The sequence below is a fragment of the Oryzias latipes genome, chromosome 1 (assembly GCF_053564925.1).
Source record: "Oryzias latipes strain Hd-rR chromosome 1, Olatipes_Hd-rR_3.1".
NCBI classification, from domain to species: Eukaryota; Metazoa; Chordata; class Actinopteri; order Beloniformes; family Adrianichthyidae; genus Oryzias; species Oryzias latipes.
The window spans coordinates 40458263-40481379 of record NC_136237.1 but is presented as its reverse complement, the minus strand read 5'-3'; the positions used below and the strand labels follow the sequence as shown (position 1 = coordinate 40481379).

Below are 23117 nucleotides of genomic sequence, written 5' to 3'. Positions count from 1 at the left end.
AACTTTAAAAATCAGTTTAAAGGTGACATTTAGCAGTGTAGTGATGAGTAACATGATGGAGTTTAAGGAAAGATCATTTTCTAATCACACCACAGATTCATGAAGTTGATGACATTTACGCTTTAATAATTTATCGGTTCACGAAAATAAAACTGATTGAGTGTATTAAACAATGAAACCAAGACGGGGGGTAAAAGTCCCAAAAATCTGATTCTTCACTTAAAACCAAAAAGAAAAAAAAATGAAGATCCTTCAAAGGGAAAAAGTGATAAACCAAAAGAAATAAAAAATCAAAATTCAGCACAGCTGTTTGTTTTTGGCACAGGAAGTGTTAACGCAGAACATAAAACAAATGAACTTTAATACTTTAAATTCTGTTAGAACAAATGTTTTTATCCTTAAATCCTGAACTCAAGTTTGACTTTTTTGCTCATCTTTTCAAAATAAAACCACAATCTTGGTGCCGAATTAGTTGAAAAGACAGAAAGACAGAAAGAACTAAAATGATATAAATGTAAAAAGTCCAATCAGGGGGAAATGGAAAGCATACTGTCTTTGACGTCTCTCACGTTCCACAACCTGATTAGGTGGGAGAGAACAAAATCCTGCGGTAAAATCAATCCAAATAATAAGAAAAAAAAGGAATTTCTGGTTTGTTCTGCTGCTTGCGGGCTCGCATTAATTCTCTTGTTGTTGCAGGTCTGCTGAAGGCTAAGCCAGGCTCCTCTGCCGCTGTTTGATCCTCAGATAGAGCTGAGACCCAAAGAGAAGAAGGGTTCTCATTAAAACCTCATTAAGATAACATGAAATATCACTTTTTATGCAAGACGCCTTCCAACAAATTCCATTTGAGGACAAATGACTAAAATGACGGACACTGGCCGAGTAAAAAAACATTTTTTTTTCAGAAATGTGGTCATTCTCACCCCCAGTAGATTGCGGGGAATGTAGCCCTCGTAGTCGCCGCATCGCGCCCACCACCACTCCGTCTCCACCTCGTCCTCCCGCCTCAGCACCGTCATGCAGTCTCCCTCACTGAAGGCCAGCTCGTCTTGGTTCTGGGAGTCGTAGTCCCACAGGGCGTAAACCACGCCCCGGTTCATCACGCCCATCTTCTCCTGGACGCCTGAAGACGCAGAAACGAAACCTTAACTCCACGGAGATCAAAGCGTCGGTTTCACCTTTGGGTATTACCGTAACCTAAATGTAATCGATTACTAAGGTGACAATAACAACATTTATAACATGGTCCAGGTAAATACTCGATTCTGATTGGCTGCTGGAATAAAAAGAGTGATAATTTACAGTGATGATGCAAGCCTATAGCCCATTGGCTACTGGGACATGATTGACATTTGATGATGTTATTTTCGCTCTCTCCTCTGATGTGGTTGGTGTGCAGTAGTCTGTCACCCAATGTCAATCATTGGGTGAAAGCCCCGCCCCCATGTAAAATTAGGCTCAACTGCAAAAATTAAAAATTCCTAATTAAACTGTAAATTGAGGACTAAAAGTAAATACAACACAGCAACAGTTTTCTTTCTTTTTTTAACTAAAGTTTTCAGCATTTCTTCACATTATGCTATCTTAGATGACCCCCCCCTTACATTGGTGTGTTCTACCATGACAAAGGTGGATAAAGGTGGAAAGATTTCATGTAATCCATGGACACCAGTGAAGATCACAAATCATTGAAGAAAAAAGGTTCAGAGCACTGACTAGTGGGTCTATGTGACCCAACTCCCAATGTTAAAGTGCCTAGGATAGCACAAGGGTGACACATTGAAAGTTTTTTTAATCCAATTTAATCTATTTTCAAATTTTTAATAATGCTTTCAAGTTTACAATGAGTACTTTTGAGTTAAAAACTGTTTTCAAAACTGCTGGACAGGACTAGGAAAAACTTTTTTCTTCTTCTTTCCAATTTCAAAATCAAACAAACTTGTGTCAATCTTTCCATTCCGTAAAAATCATGACAGTGAACCTGCAGTCAGTAGAATCTGCTGTGAGTGACGCCTCACCGTAGAGGAACTGGGAGCATTGAGCGTAACCTTCCTCCATCTCCTCACACTTGTCAGCAGCGGTCTGCATGTCGCTGTACGTGGTGGCGAACACGGCGGCGCCCGACTCCACCAGGAACTTGCAGACCTGAACGTTGTTGCAGGAGGCGGCGCAGTGAAGGGGAGTCCTGCAGACGGACACGCCGCGCGTCGGGGTCAGAGGTTTGTGAGTCGCCGCCGTGGAGCCGGTTGAACTGAACTCACCAGCCGTCGCTGTCGGCAGCGTTAACATTCACGCCAAACTGAACCAAGAACTTCACGATCTCCGTGTGGCCGGCGCAGACGGCGTTGTGCAGCGCCGTGATGCCCTCGTCGTTGGGCATGCTGGGGTCTTCCACCTTCAGAGTAAACATCAGAGCTGTCACATCAGGAGAAACTCGCTTCTGCCCTCAAGTTTTTCGTTGTTTCAATAGGAAAGGGAACAGTAGGACAGGCCGAGCCAAGCCGTTCCATGCTTGAAGGAAACCCTTAAGTACAAACGTTGCAGTTCCAACCGGTGGACGGAAAGACCTACTATCATCATGTTTTGATCCACTTGGTTGAACGCTATAAAGCCTTCAACCCATCGTTTTCCTGTTTCTCTTTTTCTTTCTTTCTTCTAGCATCTTCCGCCATTTTTTGCCGCCTAATCCCTTCTACAATTTTTCATTTATTTTAACCGTTCAACTATTAAAACGTTCAGCTCTTTCCAGCTATGACAAATCCTTGAACTTTTCAAGATTTGCCAGGATTTCTGCCTCCATTGAAATCCATGGGGAATCCTTGGTGCAGAAGCTCGCTGGTTCGATACCCGGCTCTGGCCTTTTTTACAAAAATGTATTTTTGTTATTGTGCTGTTTTCACTTTATTCGTGGTCAACTTTGATCATTTCTTTCTTTATTGTTTTGCCAATTATTACCATTCAAGTTTAATTTTCATTCAGCAGTATAGCGTTCAACCCTGCATTTTCTCCTGGAAATGCAGCTCCTTCTAGTTTTAAAGTGTTTCCAGTGGTCTTTTAATAATTATAATTATATTATATTATTATATTATAATTGTTATGCAGTTGTTTTTTTTGCCAAAGTAAAAAAAAAAAACGGTGTTGTTTTTAAGGACATAGTTTCTGCAGAGCAGCAGGAGTTCATCAGAAATTTACCACTGAGTTGGCGCAGGGCTACGCCACCCCCTAAAAGTTGTTGCATCAGAATGGAGCTTGTGGCCGTGCCCGCAGGTTTTCTCCCTAACAAATGCAATCTTTTTCAAACAGCATTTTTCCTTCTGCTCCTGATTCACAACTATTTGAATAAATAAATACTCAAACATGCAGTTTTGACCTTCAGTTTCTTAAGATTTGTCCTCCACCAACAGAAGAAAAAGCTTCAAGAACATGTTAAAACTTCTTTAAAAAGCCTCCATCTTTACAATGCCACGCCCACTTTCTCACTTTTTAGAACATTGTTGATTTAGGTTACAGCAAAGGTTCCTGCTCCTCTATGTTTCATTTTTGTGTTCCAAACACAAAGTTTCCAACAGATTTTGACCAAATTTCACATCTACACAAGATAAGGACCAGAGTGACTCACGTCGTAGATGACCCTCTGGACGAGGTCGTACTCCCCCTCTAGAGATGCGTCCAGCAGCAGGGCCAGAGCGTTGAACTTGACCCGCACCTTGTGGTCAATCCGGTCTGATCCGGCCTTGCGGAGGATCGGCTTCTTACCCTGACAGACAGAGGAGGATGACGGCTGTGAAAGACTCCTGTGGTTGGTTTTTGATTGTAATCGAGTGTCACTCACGGGGGGCAGAGAGGCCTGCCCTGTGATCTCTGGAGGCTGAAAGCTCAGGTTGTCTTCGCCGTGCTCCGCCTCCCCGCTGCTGGGGTACGGCGGCGGTGGGTATGGCGGGAACTCATCCAGGACACGGTCTTGATGTGCTGAGGTGCGTGAACATTCCTCCTCTTCTTTCTCCTCCAGTGGGGGGGGCAGGGAATGTGGGGAGATGGGATCAATGATGGGGGAGCGGGGAGGCAGAGGGGGCGGAGTCGGGTTCTTCTTGGAGCTTTGGCCAGATTTTTGGTTTGTGCCAATTTCCCTGACTCTGTCAGATTTGGGAGGTGCATCCCCGCACGTCCTGCCCTCAGGACCAGAAGGCTCCGCGTATGACCCTGATGAACTGACCGTCTCCATGGGGATGGTTTCCATGGCAGCCAGAGTGGTCTTTTGGTAGAGAAGTTTCTGAATGTTGGGTCCACCGGGACCTTCAGGTTCTGTAATAGAGTTGCGCTTCTTGAGGGGCCGGGGGGCGTTGTGCAGCCGGCGGCGGAGGGCCTCCAGGTCGGTGTCACTGGGGTTCCTGTGTGGGTTTGACTGGAAGGGGAGGAGCTTGGTGGGGCTGAGTGGACGGGGCGTAGCATTATCAGTAGTTTCTCCTTCAACACCCTCACAAACACTTGGGACATTTTTCCCAGCATCGCTTCTGTCAGGTCCACAATCGCCAGAATGCGGGGGTGCTTTGTCTGAGCCGAGAGACTTCTGCCCCCCGCTGGATTGGAGGGCTGGCTTTGGTCCATAAACTGAGGAAAACGTGACAATAAAGACCAAAAGTAAAGAAACGCTCAACAAAAGAGACCTTCAAATATCCATCAGTTATGGTTATGATAAGGTTTTTTTTTGTTCTAAAAAGACAGCTTTACTACAAAGTTGTCACCAAGTTAACCGTAATCGCTGGAGCTTCACCTCGAGGTCGGCTGCGTGGTAGGGTTCCATAATTGCTGCTCTGGTAGCTCTTCCCGGGAGTTGCCTGTTGGGTGTACATGGAGAAGATGGAAGAAGCCGCCAGAGTCTGAGGCTTCTGCAGCACAGATGGTGGACCATCTGAGAGCTCAGGCGTGTAGGGTCGAACAGCTACAGCTGGTGGATTCTCCTGCTTATTGGGCAGCGGGAGGGTGTTGCTGTGGCTGGAGGGGACTCTCTGAGCTTTCAGGTTGCCTCCAACTGGCCTGACCTTACCGGGGAAGGTCCCGGTGCTGTAGCTGGGCTTGGAGAAGGTTGGCGGTCCAGCTGAGAAGGATGGTTTAGGTTTAGTTGGAACTGGAGGTGGTCCTGCCATCTTGGACGGTCCTTTAGCTGAAGCCTGTATGTGAAATACAGAGAGGTTTAAACTGTTAAAGGTATAGTCCCACCTGTACGGTAGGTCCAGATGACCCCACTCCAAACGTTAAAGTACCTAGGATAGCACAAGGGTTACAGTGTTCGCTACAACCTGTATGGCCATAGGAGAAAAAAAAGGCACATGAACAAATTTGCTCATTTCCGATTAGACATTGACCTCGATTTTTCCTGCAGCCAATCTGTGGGTCCCGTACAGGTTTGCCCATTTTTCCCCCTGCAGGTGGGCCTGTACCCACCCCATGAGGGCAGTTCTTAGACACATGGAAATGTAAGAAATAGGGAATTGTAATTTATTAAATGTTCATTCCCACAGGAAGGTTTTTTGTGTTTTCTTACTGTTTTTACTCGTACTTTCATCCTCCGCTGGGAGGGAAAAGGGTCACCTTCTCTATGGAGTCCTATACTGTTCATAATTAAATAAATAAATATTTAATTAAATAAATAAATATGAACTCATGCAAATACACAATCAACCAATAAATCTCTTATAGATATATAAAAAGATGATGAAATTGTGAAAAACCTTTTAAATTAGCCATTATATTATTCAATATATTTAATTTTGCTTTAAAAACCTGTTCATTATTTTAAAACAGCACTTTAAAATATTCATTTTAATCATGTGGAATATTATTATAATTCTACGTCTGTTTTTCACAATGGCGTATTTATTTCATGAAGAGCTTTTTCAGGAGAATGTCTCTGTCTGTCAATCAAACTAGACAAGGCGGAGACACTTTTGTGATTGGCTTTTCCTTTACTCAGACATGAGCAGCAGCACCCTGACTACATCGATCGAAGATGCTTCACCAAACGTGACGGCGCAATGCACACCCCTACACACTAGGGGGAGTATGCACCTCAACACATCCACAGTGTTACACGAAATTGGGCAGTTTTTGTTCTAAATTTGCGGATAAAAGTGGCTTTGGGCGAGTGTGCATAATTCAGGTGGTTTTGTGGTCGGTTCGGCAATTTTCATATTCTCATTAACATCTAGTAGTGGTCTAAGTTAGGCTGGGTGGTTTTTAGAGTTCCACAAAACTTCTATGAACTGGAGTTCCATGAACGCAACATGCCGCATGTGGGATGGGCTACCAGCTAATGTTTTTAGCCTGATATAGCCACATGGAGCGGTTGCCTTTGCTTATCTCAGTAACAATGCATGGATGCGCAATGCACATGGAGTGTTAAAAGATCAGGTTTATTTATTTTGAATAGTTTCACATGATAACAATGTTTCCATGTTTGAGTTCATGACATTATCCCAGAGAGTCTCTGCTTCAGGTCCTGCAGTCAAGATGTGGATGACCGGAGCTCCTCTGTGGTTTGGTCCACACAAACCCTCAAACTACAAAAACAGAGTCGTCCATGTTTGCTTCTTCTGCAGCAGACAGATTTTTTGACTCTATTTGACCTCTAATGTCAGCAAAGCCGTGCAGATATCGCTGAAATATGTCATCTCTCTGACTGGCACACCGCTGAGCGGGTATCGAGGAATATGAGTCGATTTCCATGGATGAGCCAATGAGCGTTTAGATCCCGCCCACTTTCACTGATTGACAGACTCATTCTCCTGAAAAAGCTCTTCATGAAATAAATCAGCCATTGTGAAAAACAGCAACATGAAATAAAAACAAAGCTACTTTGGAAAAGATTGATTTTGAAATCCAAGCTTCTGAAAAAAGACAGAATTATAATAATATTCCACATGATTAAAAATGAATATTTTAAAATGCTGTTTTAAAATAATGAACAGATTTTTAAAGCAAAATGAAATATATTGAATAATATAATGGCTTATATAAAATCAGTGTGCAGGTTTTTCACAATTTCATGATCTTTTTATATATTTATGAGAGATTTATTGGTTTATTGTGTATTTGCATGAGGCCATATCTATTTATTTATTTAAATATTTATTTATTTATTTATTTATGAACAGTATAGGACTCCATATTTCTCTGAGTCTACGTGATCTACGTGAAGAATATTATCAACCAGTTTCATGCGTGTTCAGGATTGGAAATGAGCTCATATAAAAATTGGTTTGTTGATTTTCTTTGCACAAAAAAACCACAGAACCTGGACTAAAGCAGACTTTTTTAGATGATAAAGAAGTTGGACTGAACTACAGTAAAACACAATTTCTACTGTTGGTTTTTGGTTTCAGTTTTTATTAAATTGCCTGTCAAGTTTCCTCAAGATTTACAAATGAACACATTCAAAGAATTACTGCAAAAATGGGTTCCAAAAGCTCCTAAACTCAGTGTAATTTTAGAAGCGCGGATAAACAGTGTATCTACTGTTATATAAAACTGCAGGATGTTCCGTCTTTTTAACAGCAGACAGCATAGAAAATGATCCACTGGAATGTGATTCTTCACTTTCTAGTTTTCTTATGCCTGAGTAAAACTCCTGCATGAAGATACCATGAAAATAAAGAGTCTGAGCAGTAAAGTGAAATCAAACTTTTTTTTAACGTTTGAAACTTGATAACTATTTTCTATGTAGATTTTTGAAACAGTGTTATGTCTTTTTTTCTGATATAGAAATATTTTTAATAATGTACATGATTTTTCTAATGAACATAATCTGCATATATTTTAGTTCACTGATCTGCATTTGCTATATTGATTTCTAAAATAGTTATGTCTATTTTTACATAATAATTAAGTAATTCATCTTTGTCATGTGATTTATTGATACCTAACGATTCTTAATTCTGTCTGATAAAAGTTATGAACTGGATGATGATAAATCATGTATAAAATGGTTACGGTATAACAGGGGTGGGATTATATAAATTCCCTTCCTTCCTGTCAAGCAATATTTATTTTAAGTCTAATTATCCTAAGTTTGATATGTTTTATGTATTCTTCTTACTTGATTGCTTGAAATAAACCATTTCAAATCAAATCAAAACTGTTAAAAAATGTGGATTAAGAATAGAGTGAGTTCTACTGAAGGGCAGCTGTGATGCGATCTGATGCATCAGAGTGAAGATGGAGGCAGTTTTTTCCCCCATCTGGGATCATATTCTGGATGAATCACAAGGATCACATGCAGACAGGATTCAGAGAAGCTGATTCGTGCCTCTTCACCGAGCTGCAGCTCGTTCAGAACCAAGAGGACCCAAAACATCACTGCTGTTCTCTCAGCCACAGCGTTTACGTTCTTTCGGCTGCTGTAATTCTTCCACCTTCTCGATTAACGTGATTGTGGTGGATTCCAAAGGGGAGAAAAGCAGCCTTGCTATGATATGCATCACTACACAACAGGGAAGAGCCTGAGAAATCATCTTGAATCAGCTGATTGTGTCTGTGAAAAGCAGCTTTCCTTTGCATCAGAATCAGCTGATTGACACTGCTGGTCTGTCAAAGAGCGTCATTTATTCAGCTGGAACCGGCGACATCTCCGGTGTTAAATATAGAATTGATCTGAACGTCCTGCTGCTGGGTTTTTCAATCTGTCATCTTATCACAGGATACAAACTAACCATGGTTCTGAATCGCTCAGCTGGTAGAAGAACCCAAAGGAGTGAGGCCGCCTTTATGCTGCACAGAAACGGAACAGAACCAGTTTCCCTGTGAGCTAACAGGTTGTTCTCCTGCAGATTTTCTTCACGGTTTAATGCTATTGGGGTTTCTGCAACGCTGTAAACTGACTCATCGTACACACGGTGTTCGATGCAGTTATGACAGACCTGAGTATCCCTGAGCTGGTTTTCCTTGGTGTGACTGGATCGTGCCGGGGCAGAGAGGGGGGTGTCAGATTCTGCTGGTCCCTGCTGCTCCATCAGAGTCTCCCCACCTGCTAAAGACAATCCAACACCAAGACGCTTGGCTTTTTCTTCTAAAAACTCACAGTTGTAGGGCTGAGATCGTCCTCAAACAACATCTAAAAAAACTCCCAACTGACCTGAGCTGCGGCTGAACGCTCGGGGTAGGGTGGAGGCGTGGCCGTGGGCGTGGCCCCCGCTGGATTCAGAATACGAGCTGCTCCAGTCGGAGTTCTGATTCACTTTCATCGTGCTGAATCCTGTGAGGATAACATTTGACATGAAAACCTGCACATGTCCACATACAGCGAGGGACACAAAAGGTCTGTTTTCAAACTCAACAACTCACCAAAATTTACACGCACCTAGTACCCGATGAAAATGAATATTGGACATAGTGAATCCCCCCCCCCCCAGAAGAAAAAAGATGACATCACAGCGAGAAAACCCGTAAAAAGAAAAATTGAATGGGGCCAAAACTTTTTAAGTGGCTCAAAAAAGATATTTCAAAATCCACTAACGGAAGCAAAACACACGTGTCTCCAAAGGAAGTTGTAGTAGTATTATGGGATGGCCCCAGGACCCACGGTTCGGCAGCCATTTTGACTCAAGTGTGAATTTTGCATTTTCGCACAACTTAAGGGGGAAAAAAACTTTAGTTTGAGCGATCCTCACATAACTTCTAGGTCTACAACCACAACTGATCAACTCACCACTTTTGTTTTCATCAAGAATATTTAAAAACTGTTGAGCACAGTCTAATTGAGAGACGTTATCACCCATGTCAGCATTCCCGTCACGAGGAAGTGGAGGGGTTAAAATCAGACATATGATTGGTTTGACTGATGACATTTATGTTTGTTGTTACTGACATTTTTTTTAAAATGGGAGAAATCATTTAAAGTTGCCGTGATTGGATACATTTGCAGGTATTAGATGAGTGTTTCGCCTGAAGGGACGAGTTTTCCGTCCAAACCAAAGAACTGGTTAACTTCATACCAGAGGCAGGTTTAGCTGGTCGGGGTGGGGGCTTCATGGACGATTCAGGCATGGGTAAGGTGGCGGTGCCGTCTGGGTACGCTGGCTTCACCAGAGCCTCCTGTCGGGGGGGGGCTGAGGTGCCCTGGGGGCTTGAAGTAGAGGATGACTGGATGTACGGCCCCACCGCGGCCACCCTGGAGTTTGCACAGATCTGAGAGGCCACGCCCTCTGAAGCCACCTAAAAGAACGGGAAAAGAACAGTTTAACCCAAACCTTCCGGATCCGTTGTTAAAAACGTCTTTTTGAAAGCTTTTTATTTTTACTCTGAAAACTCACCGGCTGGTTCTCTTGTTGCTGCAGAGCGGCCTTCTTTTTCCAGAGTCTCTGTCTGAGCTCGGCCAGCCGCCGGTCCATGGCGGCCACCTCCAGGTTCCTCTTGCTCAGGCTCTCTCTCTGCTGCAGCAGCCGGCCGCTCTGGTCCTGGTTCAGCTTGTTCCTCAGCTGTTAGGAGGACGGAGGTGACAACATCATCTGTGCAAGACTCGTCCTGTGAAACCCACGACTTTCCAGCTCATTTCAGATTTAAAAGAACTGTAGTTTGACTCGGAGGAAATGTGGTGATAATGACAAATAATTTAAGCTTTTGACCCTCAAACTAATAAGAAACACATGGATGCTTCAAAACCATGAACACTCAATTTACTTTGGAGTTTTTTAGGCACCAACAGCGCTCAAAGTCATTCCAACTTTTTTCCAAATCTGTCTTAAATGTGATTTTCTGTTTCATGTAATCATCTGGGTCTTTCTGACAGGAAAGCTCCAGCGGACAACTGTTATGACTGAGTCTCACCTGCAGCTCTCTATAGAGGCGCTCCAGCTCAGCCGCTGAAGAGGAGTTGGGATGGTGAGGAGGAAGATGAGGATCAAGCCTGTAGCTCCTCAGTGCCTCCAGCTGGTCGCTCAGCTCTTCCACCCGGGCTGCAGCCATTAGCAGCTCCCGCTGCTTCTGGTGGAACAGACCCGTCATCTGCTCGATCTCCTCCACTGAAAAACAAAAATTGGTAGGATGATGACGCTCTGAGGTTTACAGTTAGGAGCTACGCTTCTTCTCTTTTTTGAGAATCATCTGCTTCTGTTTGACTCTCCTCTAAACTAACCTCTGGATCCTTTTAGCAACATCATCATTGCTCCTCCTCTCAAAGGGTCCAAACCCTCTCCTGCTTCTCTGCATTGATCTCCAGAACATCTACCAGGATCTGTTCCTCAGATGGATTCATTTCTGATCCATCCTGGTCACGTCCAAAGAGAACCTCAGCACCTTCATCTCTGCTACCTCCAGCTCTGCGTCAGAGTCTCTAAACCTTCAACATGGCTGCTCTCACCAGTCTTCTACACCTTTCCTTTCATTCTCGATGACACACGCCACACCTGCAACCTTCCTCCACCTCCTCCAACCTGCTCACACACACCTCTTCACCTCTAAATACTTAAAGTCCTCCACCCTCTCCACCTCTGCTCCCTGTAACCTCACCATTCAACTGGAGTTCCTCTGATTTGCACAGAATTTCTCTACAGGGTTCTGTAACAAACAGAACCCTCAGCGGCGCCACCTAAGTGTTTTTATAATTTATTCAAAAGTGGTGATTTAAGAACAACAGTCAACAACAGTTATGTTTAAGATCAATTCTGATAAAAAACAATAACAATTATAATCCATTTTATGTAAAGTGCCTTTCATGAAACCCAAGGAGACTGTAGAAGCAAAGGTTAAAAATAGACATTAAAAGCACAATAAATATAAAAGACAAAAATCAAAAGTGAATCAGGATGGGAAGGCAGAAATAAACAGATCAGTTTTGATCTGAAAGTTGGAAGAGTCTACGTTACGGAGGTCAGGAGGGAGGGAATTCCAAAGTTTGGGAGCAGAGCAGCTGAAGGCTCTGCTTCCCATGATGACGAGTCGGACCGGAGGAACAGAGAGCTGAACAGAGGAGGAGGACCGAAGAGAATGAGAGGAGGTTTTGATATGGAAGAGGTCGGAGAGATAAGGAGGGGCCAGGTTATGGAGGGCCTTAAAGGTGAACAGTAGGAGTTTGAATGTGATTCTGGAGTTTATGGGGAGCCAGTGCAGCTGGCGGAGAACCGGGGTGATATGACTGAAGGAGGGGGTTCTGGAGATGATGCGGGGAGCTGAGTTCAGTTGAAGCTTATTGAGGGTTTTTGGGGGGAGACCAAAGAGGAGGGAATTACAGTGGTCTAGACAGGAAGTGACCAGACTGTGAACCAGAATAGAAGCAGAGGGGACAGTGAGGGACTTGTGGCTTTGGAGAGGGTGGATTTGGAACCGATGAGGAGTAGCTCGATTGTATCACTATTGAGTTTGAGAAAGTTTAAGGTGAACCAGTTTTTGATTTCAGATAGACAGGAGTGGAGGGAGGAGGGTGGAAGAGAGGAGTCAGGTTTGCTTGATACATAGAGTTGGGTGTCATCTGCAAAACAATGACAATTAACATTAAATTTGCAGAAGATATTGCCAAGGGGTAGGAGATAAGTAATGAAAAGAAGGGGACCAAGGACAGAACCTTGGGGGACACCAGAAGAGACAGAGGAAGGCAAAAATGGCGTTTTTAACATGTTCTTGTAGCATTTTTCTGATAATGAAGGACATCATTTAAGAAAATGAAGCTCATAATTGTATTTGGCTTTTCTCTCTGGGGACAAGGAGGAGCTACGCAGAGTACAGAGGGACCTGAAATACAACATCAGGAAGTGCAAGGACTGCTACAGGAAGAAGCTGGAGCAGCGCCTGGAACAGAACAACATCCGTGATGTGTGGAGAGGTCTGAAAGGCTGGAAATGGTCGCCAGGTCACAGGTGACCAAGCCTGGGCAAATGAACTGAACCTGTTCTTTAACAGATTTGATTCTGCCCAGCCCCCAGTCTCCACCCACACGGCCCCCTCTTCACACCTTTTCAGCTCAGGCGTCTCCTCCCAGCTCCAGCTGTTACCACCTCAGCACCAAGCAGTCCACTCCCCCCTTCTTCCAACAGAAGCAAAAGGACCCCCCCAACGACTCACAGCACCAGACCAGCCACCGCCCACCCACCCTCCAACCCCCCTCTGCCTCACCCTGAATCAGGTTAGGATGGAGTTAAGGAGAACAAAGGCCAGGAAGGCAACAGGCCCTGACAGCATCACCTCCAGGCTCCTCAGGGAGTGTGCAGACCAGCTCTGTGTGGTGATGCTGTTCAGATTTAATATGAGCCTCAGACTGGAGAAGGTACCAGTCCTCTGGAGGACTTCCTGCCTGGTTCCGGTTCCAAAGTACCTCGTCCTACGGAACCGAACCACTTCAGACCTGTCGCCTTGACTTCCCACCTGATGAAGGCTATGGAGAGGATCATCCTCAGCCATCTCCGCACTCAGGTGAGCTCAGCACTGGACCCGCTGCAGTTTGCATATCGACCAGGCATCGGGGTGGATGACGCCATCATCTACCTGCAGCATCGGGCCCTGTCTCACCTGGAGGCCCCTGGGAGCACTGTGAGAGTCATGTTTTTGGATTTCTCCAGTGCTTTCAACACAATTCAGCCATCACTGCTGAAGAGGAAGCTGGAGGTTGCAGGTGTGGACCAACATCTGGCTGCTTGGACCATCAACTACCTCACAGACAGGCCACAGTTTGTGAGGCTGCGTGACTGTGTGTCTGATGTGGTGGTCTGCAGCACGGGGGCACCTCAAGGGACTGTGCTCTCCCCATTCCTGTTTACCCTGTACACATCAGACTTCACCTACGACTCCCACCACCTTCATCTGCAGAAGTTCTCAGATGACAGTGCCATTGTGGGCTGTGTATCAGGGGGGGATGAGCAGGAGTACAGGGGGGTCATCACTGACTTTGTTAGCTGGTGTGAAGTTAACCACCTGCTGCTTAACACCAGCAAGACTAAGGAGCTGGTCCTGGACTTCAGGAGGTCCTCACCACCACAGTCACCGGTGAACATCCAGGGTTCAGACATTGAGGTCGTGGACACATTTAAATACCTGGGTGTTCACCTGAACAACAGACTTGACTGGTCCAACAACACGGATGCTCTGTACAGGAGGGGTCAGAGTCGCCTTCACCTGCTGAGGAGACTGAGGTCGTTCGGCGTGTGCAGACAGCTGCTCAGGACCTTTTACGACACTGTGGTGGCCTCAGTGGTCCTTTATGGAGTTGTGTGCTGGGCGGGGGGCAGTGCAGGCAGAGACATGAAGAGGCTTAACAAACTGGTTAGGAAGGCCGGCTCTGTCCTGGGCTGCACACTTGAGTCCATCGAGGAGGTGGCGGACAGGAGGATGTTAGCTAAGCTGACATCCATCATGGATAACCCCTCCCACCCCCTGCACCAAACTGTAGAGGCGCTGACCAGCTCCTTCAGCACAAGACTGTTGCACCCTCAGTGTAAGAAGGAGCGCTAGCGCAGGTCATTCCTCCCCACAGCCATCAGACTGTACAACACCATGTTACAGTGACACTCCACGGTCCCAGGGGTGTTTTTCTGTTTAGTCATTTATTTATTTTCTTTTGTTGTAGTTGTTGTTTTTCAATTTTAAATTGTTTTTTATTCCTGAACAGTTGTTTGTTTTTGTTTTTGGTGTGAACTTCATTAGTTATTTCTGTATTTTGAAAAAATATTTGTAATGTTTTTTTACAGTTTACATGTTTTGCAGACTGCATGTTTTTTACGCTTTTGCAGCTGTATTTATTTAATATTTAATATTTATTTCTTTATTTAATAAGAATCTCATTTTTGATAATAATTTTTCATAATAATTTTAGTAATATTTTTAATTATTTAAAATTAATGTCATTTGTGATGTCCTTTATTGATGTTATATTATATAGATTATTTCTGAATGTCGTGTTGCTGCCACAGATAAATGAAATTTCCCCATTGTGGGATTAATAAAGTCATGTACCTATCTATCTATTTCTGAGGATATTTTTATTCAAATTGGTCACAAGCTCTTTGCTCCAAGCTCTCAACAATGGCGAGGGGAAAGGGGGCGGGGTTGCTTCATGCCCACAACTCAGAGGTCGATTTCTAACAAACTCCTGCCGCTCTGCAGAAACTATGTTCTAGAAGACAACACAGGTTTTTAGATTTTGGCTAAAAAGGGCATAATCATGATTAGAAAACCCATGGGAACGCTCTCAAAAGATGACCCTCATGGATGGGTTTTCCTGCATCCTGTACAGCATTAAAAGTCTTAAAAACTAACAAGTTGCATGACCTCCTGACCTAGTTTGCTGTTGCTGAGGCGTTTCTGCTCCACCTGGCCCCTGAGGGCCCGCACCCGCCGCAGCTTGGCCTCCTGGTTGCGAGCGTTTTCTCGGAGCTGCTGCAGTCGCTCCTGTTCAGAAAGCTCCTGATGTTGCAGCCGCTGATCCTGCAGCTTCAGGTTTCGAAGCTGCTCCTCCTGTAAGAAAACACAGACGTGCCGTGAATCAACTGCTGCTCTGCTGTTTAGGCAGAAAAGCAGAAGAAATGTTTGCAGAAAAACATTAGGAAAGCGTCCAGCGGTTGGTGAAATGGCAGCACAGAATCAGTATGCGTCAAGCGGGGTGGAGGTCATACCTTTGAGACCAGGAGCTGCTGCTGGGCGTCAATCTGCTGCTGCTGCCGAAAGGCCAGATCCTGCAGCTCATTCAGCGTGGCGTCCAGACGAGGAGCCGACAGCTGCATGACACAAACACAGAGTTCACCTCCACACGACCTCGCACCGTCAGAGGTGCATCACTCAGTTCCTCCTCTTCTGTTGCAAAGTGTAGCCATCAATCCGTGTTACGTCCAGAACTGATGGATCTCACCCCGTTCTCCAGACATCTGTCTCCAAAAGCATTCTCCTGAGTCTTCTTCTTCTTCTTCGTTAGATCTGCACCTCTGGATGCATCTGGACACAAACAGACACTCATTCGTCTCAGAGAATTCCAACGTATGACGGCCACAATTCAATAAAGATCCGACTAACTAATCTGTGTGGAAGCCCTGACTCAGTGATGGGAGGACGAATGTCAATCACTTTTGCAGATTTTATCCCAGCAAAACCATCAGTTCTTAAGGGTTAAAGACAGTTTTGTCTACAACCCAGAGATGGAAATAAGGTCAGAAGTTGGCTAGAAAGACATGAAAGCATGAAGATTTATAAACATTGTTGTTTTTCTCATGGTATTCCTTGTCTTTTTGTTTTCTATCAGCCGTTCGGGAGAATAAAATGATCTCAGGATCCAGACAGGATAAACTGGACTGCTTATCAGCTCAGAAAACGCGCACACGCCGGACAAACGCTCATGCAGCTCCACACTTGATTGCCTTCAGCCATAAGCTGATTAGACTCCGTGATCTACTGTAGTTAAACTGTGCAGCTCAGATCTGCAGCTAGCTGTCAGTATCACATGCAGGAGAAGAAGAAGCGAGCAGGAAAACACTTTAAATGAAATGAAAACACCAAACAGGTCCTGTTATTTCCTGTTTGAAAAGATTTATTATTCATTTAGAAGTGGGGGTACTTTTTTTACACAAAAAGGCAAGTTAGAGAATTTATTTCTCCCTCAATTAACAATAATTTTATTTAAAAAGTGCATTTTTCACAAACAGACAGCTTTGAGTAACATAACAATCTGAGACATTTAACTGTGATGCTGCGAACCAACAGCCAATTTGCGTCTGCCGCCTCTGTTTTCATGCACAGCAGTTTTTATTTCTAGTTATTTATTTATTTTTGAACTAGTCCTTTCCAGTTGCTGAGTATACTGATACAAGCTGAAGGCCTCTTGTGCTGAACAGATGTGTTTTGGCACCTTTTATTGCTCTTTTATTCTCTTATTTATTGGCATTATACTAGTATTTTGGTCTCTTATCTTCTGTTTGAGTCTTTTATATTATTCTTTTTAATCTTTACTCTCATGGTCCCAGGAAATGCTATTTCACTTAGTCTGCATTACACTTTATGAATGCAAGTGACAATAAAGCTTCTATCTATGTTCTAAAAGGGGGTTATGAATCTTCAGACACACGAGGTGTATATTTGTATAAACTCCTTTTGTATTTCAGGCTGAACTTGTTTACAAATTTATCAAATTTGTAAACATTTGTTTGCTCGACTAGACAGAAAAAAAAGCAGAAAAAACAGAGTGGGGGAAAAGGACAGAAGAGAAAGGGGAGAGAAAAACTAAGGGGGAGTTAAGCAAGTTGGAGGACCAAATTTACTGCTGGATGCTTGTATAATAATGTGCTCATAAGCCTGACGATCCCGTTGTGGGAGGGAGAAACTCTCTCTGTGACCCATTTCCATGACTTGCTGTCTCGCATTAGTCCGAGGAGGCAAAAATAAATAAATTAAGAATAAAATTAGAGAACTTTTTTAATATTGTCTCCAGAAAAATAAGAAAAATATCCTAAAGTTCAGGACGAAAACGATCATATTGTCCTCCATGTTGGTTTTGGACTCCACCCACTGATCACATCATCAACACGTCACATCACGTGAATGGTTGACGCAATGCAAATTTGAGATATCTGAACCCTGGAAACATTGCGCCGCATTTAAGAATTTTCACTTTGAAACATGCTGCTGTCAGACCGCCGCACCTGATGCTCAACCTTCGCCGCAGGACATCTGATGGCGTCTGTACATTGACTTACAACGAGGTATTTTTATGTTTGTTCTAATAATTATTTACCTATTTTCTTTGTCTTTATTTATAAAATTAGTGGGGTATTTATGCAAACAGTTAAACCCAAATATGTTTTAAAAAAAACGACGTATTGCTCAAACAAGTCTCCTGAAAAGATTTCTGGCACTGATGTGACAAATCTGTGAGGAAGAACAATGTTTCCCACCTGACTCTCGTCCGGGAGCTCTCTGGTGACGCAGGACGTACCGCATCTCCGCTCCCTGCTGCCCCCATCGCTGCAGCACTTCCAGCATCCGCTCACCTTCTCCAACAATACGCTCTGATAGGTTGAAAACAGAATATTTTCTATTTTTGTTTTCTTACTCCGCAAGTCTACCCTCTTTCATCCATTTGGTCTCACCAGATGAAAGTTTTTATCACCAAAAAAAAACAAAAAACTAGGTAATTCTCTTCTGAGGATCATTTGGTGAGCTTTGCTCCTTCCAGGCTTCCGTAGAAACTCACCTGAGCCTCTCCATATCTCAGCCAGGTAGCAGTCAGCCTCACCAGGCTCCTTGCAAAGCTCCACCACATCTCTGCACAGGGTGTCCGGCATGATGGGAACCTCGTTGTAGTGTTGGTCGCTGTTGCTCAGGAACACAGTGAGGAACGTCTGCACACAGAGACGATGAAGCCGTGATGCTTCAGGTTCATGCAGTAGGAGGACATAAAAGAAAATGCCCCCTCTCCAGGCTTTACCTGGATTTAAAAAAAAGTAAAAATAAATAAAAACATCAAGGTAATTTATTAAAACTTGGAAAAATGATTGGAAAAATGGAGCACGTTGTGGGATTAAAATAATTAAATTGAAGCAGTGTTTGCGAAAAAACATCATCTTTTTTTTATACTGTATCAGTTTATTGAAGTTTACAGCATTTATTAACGACCAACTCAAAGTTGTTCACAACATTTCAGTCAAAGGTTGATGTTTAGATTCCAGAAATCTTTCTTTTCTCTTTAAGTGCGATCTACTGCTGTGCCAAGGATCCGTTTCCTGTGGGAAAAATGAATTCCAGTTTTTTTTTAACCAGGAGTCAGGAGGGGGTTTTATGTCCGAAGCCCCGAGGTTCTTCCAAACCATCACCCATCCACAACCTTATGTGAGTTTTTTTGTCAGATGCAAACTAGAAATGTGTAAACTTAATCAGAGATGTTCTTTTAAAGAGTAGAAGCTGTAATGACCAAAACTGCAAACCTTCATGGAAATAAGAAGCAGCAGTTTATGATCATATGAACATAAACTCACGGCAGAAAACACTTTTGGTGTAAAATGTAATAACTTAAAGCTTGTAAACACTTTTTTAACAAACTAAATCATTTAATAATAAATCAAACTGACCCAAACAATCTCCTTTAGACTTTTGGTGTAATAATCAGACAGTAAGCTTTAAAAACAGCCAGTTCTGCGGTCTACTGGATGGAGTTGAAACAAAGATTTTTGTAATTATTCTTTAAAAAACTGCATTCATAAACAGATTTGTGAAGTAATTAACTAAAAACGACAAAAATCATTTATTTTTCTATTGGTAGCTTCCTGGGCTATTTACAACAATAACAGATATTTGTGGATTTCACTCCCAAGATGCACCTGGCCATCTGTTACGCCAGCAGGGTATCTGCTGATAGGCTGAGAGCCAGACATCCTCCCACACACGGTCATCCCGCACGGAGCAGCACTCAGCATTTCTCAACCTTATTTGTTCAGTGAACTAATTCACTTTGCTCACAGGTTCAAGCTTTGCTGCTGAGTTTCTTCGGAGCTGAAGATTTCAAACGTTGACCTGATGTGCTGTTTTTTTTTCCCTCTTCTCTCCATCTTTGCTCTGTTTGTTCCATCCTAAAGTATAGAGTCAGCCTCTCTGATGCTCTTTTTTAATGCAGTAAATGGAGTAATAAAATTAGAATCACATACTTGTATTATAAGTTGTTTTTGTATATTTTTAAAGTCAATTGTGCTGTACGGGTATTAGACATTTGCATGTCTGATGTTTTATCAAGTTAATGTCCAACTGAAATGTGCTAACATGCAAATCATTTATGGAAATGTATTTTAGACTAAGGGGAATTTCACGTGTCTTTTATATTAACGCTTGCTCAAAAACAAAATAAACTGGAGCAACATCTTTCAAAACATTCTTATGTTTCATGTCTGGGGGTGTGGCCTTTTGATTGACACATGACCTTAAATCTTCAGCCCTACAATGATCTTATTGGGTGTGTTCTAACATATGTGTAGGATATGACCATATCCCCCCAAGATATTTAGGACCACAGAGCTAAAAAATGACTTTAAATTGGCTCTACAGAGACCAACGAACCATTTAAGTCTGCATTAAAAGTATTTATTTATAGGAAGTTGCGAATATTTGAATGAAGGCTGTAAATATCTAAAAATGAAGATGTATTTACTAACAAAAAAACGACATATTAAAGAGGTAGACAGACCCTGACGTCAAATAACCCAAGTGTTTCTATCACTGAGTGTATAAGAATTGAACTTAGTGACTCCTCCCCCATGGCGTTCCAAACAGGAAGTACCAGCTGGTTCCAAAAAACCAAAATCCCATAGACTTCTAGAGAAATAAACAGCTATGACTTTGTCATTCTTGCTCTGATACATTTTTTACACTTTCTTGATAATAGTCATTGTTTTTCATATTATTTTTTCTGTAGTGAGAGTTATTTAAGTTATAGACTGGCCAATCAGATGTCTTCATAAAAGTAGGTGGAGCCTGCTGGTCCCCACGTCCAACGTTCATAACAGATTTCAAGTAGTGGTAGGGATGCGGACAACCAATAAGTCCAAACCGTAGAAACGTTGGTCCAGTTGTCTGATCCAGTCAAAACCCATTTGAAACCAGTTGTCATTATTTTAGCCAAATGTCTCATCAAACCCTTAACTTTCTGAAAGATGGGCAAAAGGGCATAATGTTGTTAAGCATCCAGTATGTTTTTTTTTAAGAGTGGATTATTTGACAGAAATGTCATCAAAATGTGTCAGAGTGTAAAGCAAATCTCATTTTAAATGTTTTCAAAAAACACTTTATTAAAATTCCCCCCAGTTTACTTGTGCCAGTAACTTTCCTGTGCAAAAAAACATGTTTTAAATCCAGAGTTTGAGTGCTTGTATTATTTTTGTCAAGTTTAACTGTTTCATATTGAATTGAACTAATAATAATAATTTCTGTGGTTTTCCAGATGCTTAAAGTGCTGGCCATTATTCATTCCCACTTGGTGATTGAGGGCTTATGTAGCCACAGCTGCCCTGGGGCAGACTGACAGGGGCGTGGCCTCCTCTGACCATCGCAGGGGTGCTCATGTGCATTTGCATGGCGGTGGGGCCACGCCGGAGGCAGGGAACTGTCATTGAGTCTTGCCCAAGGACACAACGACTGGGGACAGTGAGGATTGAACCGCCAATCCTTCGATCATTGGCCGACCTGCTCAACCACCTGACTAATTTGACTAACTTGCCTACGTGGAAAACCAGTGGTTACTTGGTGAACTCATCTGGTTCCAGTCACTTTTATTTTATTTAGTACTAATCTTTCATTTTTAGAAGTTCCTTCCTTTTGAGATTCTCCTAAACTGAATTTAACAGATCTAAGCTTCTACAAATCACTGCTGAAACTTCTACACAGACGAGACGAGTAAAGGTGAATTGACACTCGCCGGGTCATCACACCAGAATCTGTGCTTTGCAATCACAGACGTATGACATCTATATTCAACAAAACCAATAGTTGGCATCACACAAGAAGGTAAAAGGTCCACTATAAAACAACAAATCCGTTTGAAATCCAACCAAAAGAAAGATTACACAGATAATTTCTTTCTTTCTGCCACATCCAGTCAAAAGTGACAGACCTCCATCTGCTCCACACCTTAGAGCGCTCTGACAAACAGCTGATGTGGTTCCACCGCGTGAAGGTAGCGGTGAAAGAGTGAATGTGACAGATAGTGACAGCCTGTCAGGCTTTAAATAGAATCATTCAAATCTCCATGCTGGCGTTTTTTTCAGAGATCCTTGAGGTCCCAGAGGAGGATGCTGCAGGTTAAGCAGACTGTCATTTTTAAGTCCTAATTACTCTGGGAGTTTGTTTATTTTTGATATCCTCAGTTCAGCAAAACTAAAAGGTTAGCAGCCTGCCAAAGTGGACCCACAGCTCTTAAGGAGATGTTTCTATAATGGCAAAATCCGGCCAATTAGATTTCAAGTGGCGTCTCAAGGGGGCTTATTTATGCTACTGTCAGCAACAAACGTCGCAGTCAACAGAACAGTCGCACACATTCTCCAAGCCTTTATTTTCAAAACATCCGACAGAGGCTGCAAATGAGCGGTGAAAGTCTGCGACAAAGACAAATGAGTCTCCAGCAGGCGAGCTGTCCCACATACCCAGAAATGGAGCATCCTCCTTTAGGTTCGTGGAGGAGAAGTGGGTCACTTTGTCAGCTACACCACCAAGGTCAAGCAGGAAATGGATCAGCCAATCAGAGGCTGGGGAGGTGAGGCTCTGTGTCCCTGTGCAGGGAGCGGAGAGGCTTTTCTGAATGAGTATCAGGTCTGAAACCCTCAGAAGTGTCTTAGATGTGTGGAAAACGACCTGCTGAAGTTCACCTGAACATCAAAAGAAGAAGACATGAACCTCTTCACGCCTGGCTTTACTAGCAATGATATTAAAAAAATATATTTTCTTCAATGTTTTTTCCATTCAAGGCGATGCTAAATCGATTGGCATCCTTGATTAAATGATACATTGTGAATTACGGCATTAAAGGGTTAAACGTGGAGATGCAGTTGCTAAAAGAGCAGATCTGCATCAAGGAACAGACAACACTAATTGATGCTTTCATGTTTATATAAAACACAATGTAAGGGGGAATATATCCAAGTATTCATTCATCTTCTGATCCGTTTGTTCCCTTTCTGGGTCATGGCGTTGCTGGAGCCTATCCCGGCCACTTGCAGGCGAAGGCAGGGGACATCCTGGACAGGTCGCCAGTCTGTCGCAGGGCCGGGGAACATATTGTTGCCTTAAATCAATCTCACTAAGAATTAAAGCCTTAGTCACATGAGCCCGTACATAGGCTGCAGGTCTTTTGGGGTTATCCGGCTCAGTGGAGCGACCGCATCTTAAGGTGAGCGCAGGTGGGTTTTGCGGTTCTCTTGAGGTTCGTACAGCCACGTCGAGGGACGTCACAAAAATGGAACGCACCATTGTTGTAGTTGTGGCAAATGTATTGGGAAATATTCATTAGGCTCATGGAAGTTGCACGCACTTCTGATGTACATGTGATGACGGTGTCCTTAGGCCGCACTCTAGTCGTCAGTAAGGTGCGAGTACTGGCTCCCTACTTAGCACTCGCAAATGCTGCACACATGAGGTGTACACAGGATACACAAGGAACACAAACTACATTGTCT

The 23117-nt window shown here is 43.2% G+C and overlaps 1 protein-coding gene across 4 annotated transcripts in view; it reads right to left on the bottom strand.

The window, feature by feature from the left end:
• Positions 1–105: 105 nt before the first annotated feature.
• LOC101168840 (apoptosis-stimulating of p53 protein 2) overlaps positions 106–23117 on the bottom strand; it is a 28997-nt gene continuing 5985 nt past the window's right edge. Inside the window, exons 2-18 of one of the 4 annotated variants that reach the window (XM_023954269.2) lie at positions 18158–18305; positions 17859–17972; positions 15827–15909; positions 15594–15695; positions 15258–15435; positions 10822–11015; positions 10308–10472; positions 9990–10209; positions 9131–9250; positions 8916–9025; positions 4775–5171; positions 3836–4611; positions 3623–3760; positions 2265–2398; positions 2022–2188; positions 927–1126; positions 106–753 (exon numbers count right to left, since the gene is read on the bottom strand). In XM_023954269.2, coding sequence (XP_023810037.1) covers positions 712–753; positions 927–1126; positions 2022–2188; positions 2265–2398; positions 3623–3760; positions 3836–4611; positions 4775–5171; positions 8916–9025; positions 9131–9250; positions 9990–10209; positions 10308–10472; positions 10822–11015; positions 15258–15435; positions 15594–15695; positions 15827–15909; positions 17859–17972; positions 18158–18305 — 3288 coding nt within the window. In that variant the 3' untranslated portion in view covers positions 106–711. Of the gene's footprint in view, positions 754–926; positions 1127–2021; positions 2189–2264; positions 2399–3622; positions 3761–3835; positions 4612–4774; positions 5172–8915; positions 9026–9130; positions 9251–9989; positions 10210–10307; positions 10473–10821; positions 11016–15257; positions 15436–15593; positions 15696–15826; positions 15910–17858; positions 17973–18157; positions 18392–23117 lie in introns of all 4 variants that reach the window. The other 3 variants (XM_023954275.2, XM_078947661.1, XM_078947658.1) reach the window with 3 other exon arrangements.